At 34.6% G+C, this 10,961-nt stretch overlaps 1 protein-coding gene across 1 annotated transcript; it reads left to right on the top strand.

Moving 5' to 3' along the window:
* The first annotated feature begins 5,090 nt into the window (after positions 1-5,090).
* Positions 5,091-8,666, top strand: LOC113507009. Its single transcript, XM_026889866.1, has 3 exons — positions 5,091-5,330; positions 7,015-7,277; positions 7,532-8,666. The coding sequence occupies exons 1-3, from the start codon at positions 5,276-5,278 to the stop codon at positions 8,585-8,587; spliced, it is 1,374 nt and encodes a 457-aa protein (XP_026745667.1). The 5' UTR covers positions 5,091-5,275; the 3' UTR covers positions 8,588-8,666.
* Positions 8,667-10,961: the final 2,295 nt, after the last annotated feature.

Genomic DNA, 10,961 nt, shown 5'->3' with positions numbered 1-10,961 from the left:
TACTCTGACTGCATTACGATCATCATCATTACAAGGAGACACTGCCTATCTGGCCTGATCAACCCTACCTGGGCAACACGATACCCCTTAGAAACAGGCTCGCTCGCTTGTAACTACCCTTAACAACTGTCAAAGATTTATAAATAACAGCCTAGACCCCGCAATGTAACGTAACTCCGAAACAGTAGGAAGTCGCTAGGCCAAGATGGCCACCCATCCACGGACCAACCGTATTAAGTGTAGCTTAGCTTTGGACTGTATGTGTATAGTATATGTAGGTAAAATATAAACTGTCAAAAAAAATAAAAATAGTATTTGTATTTGAAATATAACGTTGAACACCTAGTTTTGCAACATTTGCACTATTGTTTTTTCTGTTGATAACTCTTAGTCTTAGATTACACTTTAAAAACATGCCTCCAAAAAACTTAACACGTCATAACGTTACATGCGTAAGCGCAAACTAATAGGCCATTGAAAAGCGCTATCAATGACTTGAGCAATTACAAACCGAAAACATCCGCGAGACTGCAGAAAACATATAAACACGAATCTTATTAAATGATCTAACATAACTATTAATGTCTAAATTTATTATATTTCTGCATATTAAAAAGATTAGTTTCTATGGGCTGAAAATATGTGAAATGACCAAAATATCGAGCCTATCGATTTTTTACAGAATCTTATCATCGACCCATATGCCTATCGTTTCTAATACAAATTTGTATTTTTAATTTTCCGCTTCTATACCACCGCATTAAAGGATTAAAACAGAAGTCCATTACCGAGGCTACGCTGTCAGTAGGATTCTCTCCGTCCATCTGTCACCAGAAATACCAGGATGCATCGCACGAATAGTAATCTACAGATTTAGGAATGAACTGCTTTGGATGTAATTTTCAACAATTATTGAAAATAATCTTGTTTTAGCATCCTTATTTTAAATGCATAAGATATAATTGTATGCGCAGTTCGCGATAAACGGATTAAATCTATACTCTATACTAATATATAAAGCTGAAGAGTTTTGTTTGTTTGAACGCGCTAATCTCAGGAAATCAGTCCAAATTGAAAAAATATTTTTGTGTTGAATAGACCATTAATTGAGGAAGGCTTTAGGCTATATACCATCACTAAATAGAAAGTGTGAAAAAACAGGGCAGGTATAAATCATAACTTATATCTTCTTACCACGGGGACGAAGTCGCGGGCAACAGCTAGTTAGTAATAAATAACTTCTAAAAATAAATGTTTGAATCAAATTTATTCATTTTATAATGAAAATAATAATAGCTCAAATTAATCATTGTTATTACGAAACCATTTATGTTTGATTTAGCATCTGGCACTAATCTTGATTCTATATTTAAATGGTTACAAAAATGTACTTACGTCATTCTGTTTTTCTAGTGCTGCATATTGCTAGCTGGAAACGTGAAGTCAGATTAAACCTCAAGGCAAGTAAGGGCATAATCTTTTTTACTTTTCAATGTACAACAAAAAACTATGGAATTGCATACAAATATAGATTTTTTGTTAATTTGTAAACAGTATTTAAATTAGGGTCGTAAGGAAACGATGCAGTGGTACTACAGTTTTTGTTGTATCGTACTTCTTTTCATATTATTATTTTTTCTAGAAGCGCATTGGCAACGCCAGTACTGAGACGCAAACATTTTTTTGCGCAGAAAATGACGTTCTAAGTAATATTCTACCCTGATATTAATACAGGTTGTAGGTAATTACTATTCATTAGCTCATATACATCTTTGCACCACTAAAGATTTTCTTTAAGAGAAAATTGTAGAACTTCTTCAGACTCAAATTTGAAGATAAGTTATTTTTCTCATAGTGCTTACTGAATAAGCTAATACTGAATTTCTCAAATGTAAACATCGGACAAATCAAAGTCATATTATTTGTTGAATTGAAATGTTTTTGCCTTCAATTCGAAGTATTCTATTTGTTTTCAATTCGAATGTTATTGACATTGTCTAGGTAATCGGCTCCTTTTTCCAAATGACATTTCGATAAATCATGTCATTAAACCTGCCATCTCTATACATTGGAACGTTTCCTTATGACGTCAGCGATTGTAGAATTGTCACTTGGCTCGTGGGGCAAGTCTTATTTTTACCCCCTATTTTTAAATAAAAAATCGCTAAAACGAATGAAAGAAAGAACGTATCTTTCCATCGATAAAAGAATGAAAGAAAACAAAAGGCATGTTATCTATTTCAGCAATAACCTAGTATTGGTAATTCACACGAACATACGACATATTTGTTGATAACTTGACCGTCACAACATAAACCGATGTGTTGACAAAACTTCCATAGATAATAGATACTCTGTCACCTTTAAATACTGGCAACAAAGAAAATAATTATACGTTGTCTTTGGCCTTTACTCTATGAACATCCGGTGGACTGAATGGCTTTGTAGGCATAAGCATTACTTTTATAATTAAGCCTGTTTGATGGAATAAAACGTTTGGTAAACAGACAGACTGAGCTTGTTTTTAATTGTTTTCGATATACCTACACACCGAGAGCCTTCCACCTATTTTTAAGTTATAGGTACTAGCTGTCCCAGCAAACGTTGTCCTGACGTGTTTTGCCATACATATTAGTATTAGGGAATAAAAAAAGAGCTATGAAAAATAGATGTTATCCTATTCTCTCAATTTCGGACATCGTACCACGAGAATTTTATATATTACATTGTTGTCGCTACATAAGCGTGACAGCGCATTGCACGGCGTAGAGTGACGTCTGTCTTCCACAAATGTAATAATATTGAGTCTCTTAACATGGCGGTACGTTATTGCAGAATAATTGGTTCGTCTACAACATAAAAGCTTAAAGCTAAAGATGGATTACCTTCATTAAGACGCTTCCTCGAGCAAAACGTCGAAAAACGCGTTTTTGTTAGCAATTAACTCCGTATTAAAAAAAACTCTATTTAATAACATGCACTTAAGTAAGAAATAGCTAGTTCTATCAAATTATTCACATATAATTTATCGCTTTAGTTTTTCCGCCCGATCATACTCAGTATTTAAAAATTGTCTATCGCTAACACAATTATTGCGTCCCTGTATTCTTCCTGCACTATTTTAGCAAGTGATAATTACTTTATACGTTTTAAATCCTAGCAACAAGGATGATTAACAAGGACAACAAAGTTCTTAACTTCAACTTGACATACATAGACAGGTAGACACTGCAAAGGACTTTACATAAATAATTATAATGTAATTGTTCCACTCAATACGAATTGAAATCCTCCTGCTGTCACAAATGACAGGAAAATGATATCTCAAGATTCATTAGACAACATTTCAAGACACATTATATCAATATTGTAGCTTTATAAGAATTTTTAGATTTCCGTAAAAACAAATCCAATAGGATTTCGTTTTGAGCTTTTGTCTACGGCTCCTTTATCTATCCGTCTGTAACCGGGCTGTATCGCATGAAAAGTGACGGTTAGGTAGTTGAAATTATGTATTTCAGTTGCCGCTGTGATTAAAACTTAAATCTCTCTTTCACAATTGCAACAGTATCCTTTAATAAGTGTTGTTGTTGTTTCCATAAACTGACGGAGTTATAGCTGGCAAGAGTCAAACTAAACTATCGAACTAAGTCGGTCAGTACTAAAAACCTTTTGATAGGTCCGCAACTTGACCAAAAAAGTTGCGACGACATTTTGATTCGATTTAAAGTGAAATTCGAAACGAAATTCCAATTTCACGATCTATCAAAAGATTCTTCTCAAAGCGGACAGAGCATAAGCGACCCTTTCATTGTTAATTAAGCAAAAGCCATATGCCCAGACTATTTTAAGTAGTCTATAATAACAACATGAGCTGAATACATTAATGATGCCTATTTCTAAGTATTGTTAATGGTCTAAGCTTATTTATTTATGTATTTTATATCCTGTTTCGAATATGAGATCAGCAGATGATATGATAATAGCGATGTAAAATTACAGCTTACCGACTCATTTTAATATCCTGCGAAACATGTTATAGGAAAGGTTGATAGCTTAATTACTGTAAGTCAATTGTTTAGGATGCTAATATTTTATAGTGGTCTGGATTCCGTACTCTGCGAATAGGAGAGTAAAGCAACATTCAATCATTTTTTCTAGCTAGCACCACAAATGGATCCCCTAAATGGCAAAACATGGCCCCTCATAGGCAGTTCCCGTTAATTTGCCTATGAACAGTGTGCTGGAGTTTTTTTCTCGTCTTGCAGTGAGACAAAAACAAATATTTAAAAGACTTCAAAATTACTGGTGGAGAGAGGCGAAATATCAAAATGTATTTTGTTATTGAATATAAAAACCAGGAAATAATAAGTTCTGCTGTAAAAAATATATAAAAAAAAATGTTCAAACCTTTACAATATATCTGACGTAGAGACCACCTTTTAAGTAAACATACCTGTTTTGAAAGAAATGTAAGAAGGAAATACCAAAAAAAGTACTGAAAAAAATAAATTACACTTTCTCACCTATATGTTGATAAAAACAAACCTCCCTCGCATATCAGGCATGTTTGCGATCGTTTATAATCTCTACGAGGCGTCATCTGTGGATCTATAGTTGCATACACTACACTGCAAAACAACAGACACTTATTATTAGTTCCTTGTAAAAAATAAAGATGGCGCTGTCCTTATAGATGCATTTATCGATCTAAATAGAACTTGAAACGGAAATAATTTATGTAAATTATAAGATATAGCAGACCATTTGATTACACGTAAATATTTATTAATTAGTATAGAGAAAGATTGCCTTGAGTTGATTATTATAACTCGGATTTAATTGAGTGTATCTGCTTTTAATATCCAATTTTTAGGATTAAGTATAATAAGTAACTACAGAAGACATATTTCCAAAAAATATTGTTTTTAGTACAATGTGTTAAGCATATTACATGTGTTAATTACGTAACTAATTAATAAATTAACACTAATACGTAGACAACGTCCTTAATTACCTTTCCCTTTCATAATCAACAAGAAAAAAACACTATACTACACCAAAAAGTTCAAAACACATTTACCCTAATCATCTTTAAAAACAAAACAACAGACTAATTAGCGTTATAAAATCTGAGTCATAAATACAAAAGTGCATTCTAATAACCCAATAGCTGCATTAGATTGAGAGCTAACAAGCTTAGTACTGATAAGCCGTGACCCCTAGGGAGCCGGCGGGATATCATCACTCAGTGACAGTCCATCCTTATAACGAGATGTGGGCCCACAAATTGATACTGTGCTGTCTTCTATTGTCTGTGAGGGGGGAAGGTGTGTGACCTTTATATTTTTCAAGCGTTTTTTTTATAATGTGAAAATGTGGTTTAGATTATATTAAGTGTGGATTATATTGAAGAATGTGTTGTGTTGTGATCGTTTTCGTAGCTCGTTTTTGATTGGATTGGTGTTTGCTTTTGATGTTAAAATATTTGTGCCTGGTGTATTTTTTTAATCAAGGATCAAATTCTCGTCAATCTTAGGCAGGTTCTTCTAAATCTGGTAGTGATGGTTTCTGATCTAATATCATACAACATACGCATTTCTTTTAACAAAACGTTATATTACATCGCATGCCGGATGCACTGAGTCATTATAAAACTGTCTCCTTATTACAGTCGAAAATCATCAAAAATAAATCAAGCAATTTGTTTTCCAACAATACAGAATAATGATAAACTTTTACAAATTGTATCACAATGATTTGTTTATAATTCATTTCTAAGTTATATAATATGTTAAGTCTAATATAAGGTACTTGTGTTAGATGCACGTGTTGTTGTAACATGAGTCGTAATGCGCTCGTCAGTTGTTATTTCTATATGAATGACTGCACGATGCATAGTATCATACCTAACCTTTAAAGTATTAGAGAAAGATAAGATATCAAATATTTTTAGACATTTTTCCCTGTTCCGAGAGCATTAGGAAGTAAAACTGAATGTCGTGAAAGCGGTAAAAAAAATATCCGACTGTAAAATTTTAACTCCCCATAACGTTTAAATGTCTCGACCGATTTTTATCAAACATGTCTAAGAACTAAATTAAAATCGCGTAATCTGTTCCGGTACCTACGATGCCACAGACAGACAGACACCGTCAAACTCATTACACCACTTTTGCGTCGGGGGTTAAAAAATACGTAAGCTTTGTATGAATAGAGAGTCGTGGAAGGATTTGGGGGAGGCCTTTGCCCAGCAGTGGGACACAGTAGGCTATAAAAAAAAAGCCTTGTATGCCCATATACTAATTAAAATGTAAATGATATAGCAGTTTTCTAATAGAAAAAAGATACAAAGCAAAATTATCTTAAAGTCGACGCATTTTCCACATGACGTAAATATAATCAACCCAAGTGTAACCGATGATTTATGTTAACCACACTATCTTTACTTCCTTAAATTCAATCAAATACTCTTCCAGCTGCAATAATAACTCAAAAATAACACAACCATCAATTAAAAAGCTCTAGTCATAACACTAAATCTCGAACATCCAGTAATAATTCTTTATGAATGATTGTAACGTCATCTGAACTCGCATGTCGCATGGAGCATCTTGATAAGCAAATCATGCACATCGTACTTATGTTATCTAGTGTGTTAACTGTCAACACAATGTATAATTCAAGTTCATTTAATCATATAGTTAGAAAACAACGAAAACGTACTAGAAAATAATTATCCAAACTTTAATTCTGAGTCCGCGATCGATGCGGTTTCATCAACACAATAATTGAAAATTCAGTACGGGGCGGAACACTCAGTGACTGTTCAAACTCACAGAACAAATAATTTCCAATAATTAAATGCTGAGTAGAATAGGAATAATGTCAATGTAATCCAATTTCCATTCATTCATCGGCATTTGTGAATATCCGTATTAGGGCAATGCATCATGAATAAAAATAGACTTACTTAATAAACAAACTTTCATAAAACTTTCATAAAACTTTCAGAAGACACAGAAGAGGACACGAGTGACGATGCAAAATTAGCTGAAGGAGAAAAGAAGCTGAGTGACAATGTGCTCAAGATGTTGGAGCACTTCAAACAGCCGGACCCGGTGGGGCTGCCGGGCGCAGAGATACCGGAGCCGTACCCGGTGCCCGACATGAAGCAGTCGCTACAGTTCGGAACACTCTACTTCAAGAACACAGCCGTGTATGGCATCAGCAAGTTCCGCATCTTGTATGTTAAAGCCGAGATTGGAGCAATGGAGGTAATAGTGGTTTTTAATTTAAAAATGATAATTGGTGTTCTTTAGTACTATGTCAATACTTTATATAAAAGTAACTGATCAGGAAAACTTTGTCAGAAAAAACAAACATTCAAAAATCGGTCAAGCTTTTGATAGGGAGTTCAGTGACATACACCCCTACAGTAGAAATAAAACGCTGAAAACCTTTTTTGAGTAACATTACGTTGACCAATAAATTATGAATCGTTTACTCACCTGACATTTCATCATTTCAGGTCCAAGCAGCATTAACTATCGACGTTTTACAAGCTCGCGGTAATTATACGATGTCAACGTGGCTGAACAAAGCTCAAGGTCCCTTCACAGTTGATGTCACCGGGCTGAAGATCGTGGCGAGAGGAACGCTCGGCGTGGAGCGCGACGGCAAGCTGAGAGCACAAGACATCCACATAGATCTCGGCTTCAGCACAATTCAAGTTGATTTCCAAAACCTTGGCTTCTTTGGCGGAATGTTCCAAGGCATCATCAACTCAGTAGGCAATTTCCTGTTCGACTCTATCAAACCTTACGTTCTCAAGGAAGCCTACACGAAAGTCAGAGCAGAAATAAACTCGAAACTTGATGAAGTAGCCGGCGACATGCAATTCCCTAACTCTATTTCTCCGTTAGACATGGTGATTATAGATGTAAGGAAAAAAGTCCGCAATATGAAATTCGATCCGTATAAAGTTAAGGACTACAACACAACTGTGAGCATATTCACTGTTACTTTGTCAAATACCTGGATAACTGGCGTATCGTCGTTCCAGAGAGTTGGTAATATTACAATGAAGTTGGAAAACAATACGGCGGTGGCAGACTTTGAGATCGGTACTCAGAAACTTGAAGGAAGCACTCAGTGGGACATCTCAGCAATAGGCGGCCTCGCGTCAAGGGCTGGAACTGCATCCTTTTCAGTAGAGTATATCATCGCCAGGGTAGTCGCAGCTCAACCACTTGACACGAGACAAAAGCCAATATTTAGAGGCATTGACCTTGAGATAGGCAACATACAAGTCCGCTGTAACGGAGCAGGGACTTTAGACTATCTCATTGAATTCGTCGTTAACATTTTGCCGAATCTTTTGAGATACCAGATTATGGATGCTCTAGAGGGTCCTATTAAAGAAAAAGTTCAACAGGAACTAGACAAACTGGATGTCGAAGAATTGATAGTACATGAGTTACCTAAACTGGACCAGATGGAGAGCACTGGCTTCAAGCTGTCAGACCTGGTGGCTTCCAACGATGACGATGAACCGTACGATGAAGATGAGTTCTTTAACTTTTAGTTTTAATTTAGCTTTATAGTCGCGTTTTGTAAACTCATCTACTTATTTATGAAATGGAATATAGTTAATGTTAGCTAAATATATTGTTATTTTCTACTTATTTACCTCTTGTGACTCTGTTGTCATATGATCATACAATATTTAATTGCCGAGAGAATGAGACATTAATATGAGTGCTACTTATTGACACTGCAAGTATAGTGAGACTGTTTTGTCCTGATGGAGCTAAAGGTCAAACATCAAAAAAGTGCGTATCTTTTGTACGATTGCCAACAAGTTGCTGACTCTATTTAACTAGGAGCTTACAAACCAATTTGCTGCGTTTTGTTATTGTTTAGCACCTCTTTAACTGTTACGAGACGTGCCTAAGTTATAAGAATTGAACAAATGGCATTGTGCCCCAACCTCATTTCGGGAGTGGATTCGTGCCGTTGAATAAATCATATAGCTAATAATACCTTAATGAATAAGCCAAGGGTATTCTCTGAGGAATAGACAGAGGTTTATGTTTATTCTTGAAAGGCTCTTTTTCGCCTATTTATTGTGCCTAGGATGGTTTTAAGAAATGGTCAGCCTAGCTATCGTAGCTCGTCAAAATAAAACTAAAGCTGTACTTTGAGAAATTTTAGAGACATTCACCTATTATGATGACAACTTCATATTGTCATATGAAAAGGCCACGGTTATAATTTCTAAGGTTTAATAGACGAATTTCGAACGGATTCTATAGCCATTTACTTTATGTGAATTATTTAAAAAATCCCCACTTTAAAGGTCGTAGATCTTGACGATCTTGAACATCATCCATTGATTCAAGATAACAAGATCAAAGTAAATACACTAAACTGACGTCCGTTAGTTAGGATTTTTAAGTTGATTCATGCTGTGTTAGCACTCAAATTCAAGTTCATCTATTTTTAGAAACTTATATTTTTTGGCCGTATCTGAAGGTGGCGTGTTTATTCAAAACAGAAAATTAAACTGATTTACTTCTCTGCTCCGCCCCAAGTCAACATATCACTTGGTGATGCAAAGCTATGTCCATTTCTCCTGATGCTGCTACGGCATCTCGTTGAATTTTTAGGACTTGTTCAAGTCATCTTATTTAAGTTTCATGGTTCTAAATTCATTTTGAAAGTCAAAATATCAGTTGGCGAAATTCTCCAAGACAACTAACAGAAGATGGACGGAACAATGATATTCACTCACCATGTAATACACCCCTCGATTCAAGCTATCGACTCATCTTAACACTGCAATAGATCGATACAAAATACATCAACAGAATACAAAGAATCGATTGAATCAATACAATGCCGATAAGTGCGTCACGGGAAGTTGCAAATAATATGTATTCCCTAACAAATATTGATAAAGTCATTTGGCCGATAAATTGTGACCCCTGACACGCGCTCGAGACGAAAAAAATATTTGTTAATTAGTCACTGTTACTCCATTTAGTGAACATGATGTGGTTAAAGGGAATATTGGTTTTGTGCGCGTTTGCTGCTGTTTTTGGACAAGGTAAGGATACGAGTTAATAATTAGCATGAGTTTAATGTAAAGTTTGTTTGGACAAGCTTTTTGTTCGTAATAAGAAGTGCGTCAGACTGTTAGCTCATAATATTTGGTTATGTCGTCCTCGTTAATGGCTTGTCTTGTATATTCTTCAAATAATGATTCTCCTCAATCTTAATATCTAAAGTGGAGTATGTAGGTAGTGTTTTACATGACTGTTAACTTAAATTCAATATTAAAGGATGAGGATCTTAATTTTCGTTCATATTTTGTATTCATTATAAACAATAATTACTAGTTTGTTTTTGGCTTGTATGTAATGTTGCATTTATATAACAGTAATAATTAAATTAAACTGGTACATCGAACTTCGTTAATGTGAATATTTTATATTCTAGTCTGATTTCTAGTCTAGACTTTGTAGTTTGTATGAATTAGACTACATCAAAACACTCACTTAGATTATATCATTATCTATATTTTTGTCTTGCTTGAAACGGATCCGCAAAGAAGGTCGGACAAAATCATTAAACAAGGACTTGATTTGTTTATTTTATGAAAGATACTTAATATTTATTTTAACAATGTCCAAATTCTGGACTTAAGCTCTCCCCTAAACGAAAGATATAATTGACAGACGAAAATAATTTCTTACGACCTATTTGATGCCAGATTTCAAGTTTTCAGCCATAATGTAGACGATAAAATTAAGAAATTAATATTAACTTAGTGGTTTGTGGAGATTATAAAAGCTTATCAATATACATACTTAGGCACTTTAGCTAAATTAATTAAATAATTTACCACTTTACATAAATGTTACATGGTCAACCTCCAGATGACACCGAAGAAGATA

This window comes from Trichoplusia ni, unplaced genomic scaffold (assembly GCF_003590095.1).
Source record: "Trichoplusia ni isolate ovarian cell line Hi5 unplaced genomic scaffold, tn1 tig00000219, whole genome shotgun sequence".
Lineage (NCBI taxonomy): Eukaryota > Metazoa > Arthropoda > Insecta > Lepidoptera > Noctuidae > Trichoplusia > Trichoplusia ni.
Note: the sequence above shows the minus strand (reverse complement) of the source record. Positions and strands in the feature narration are given on the sequence as shown.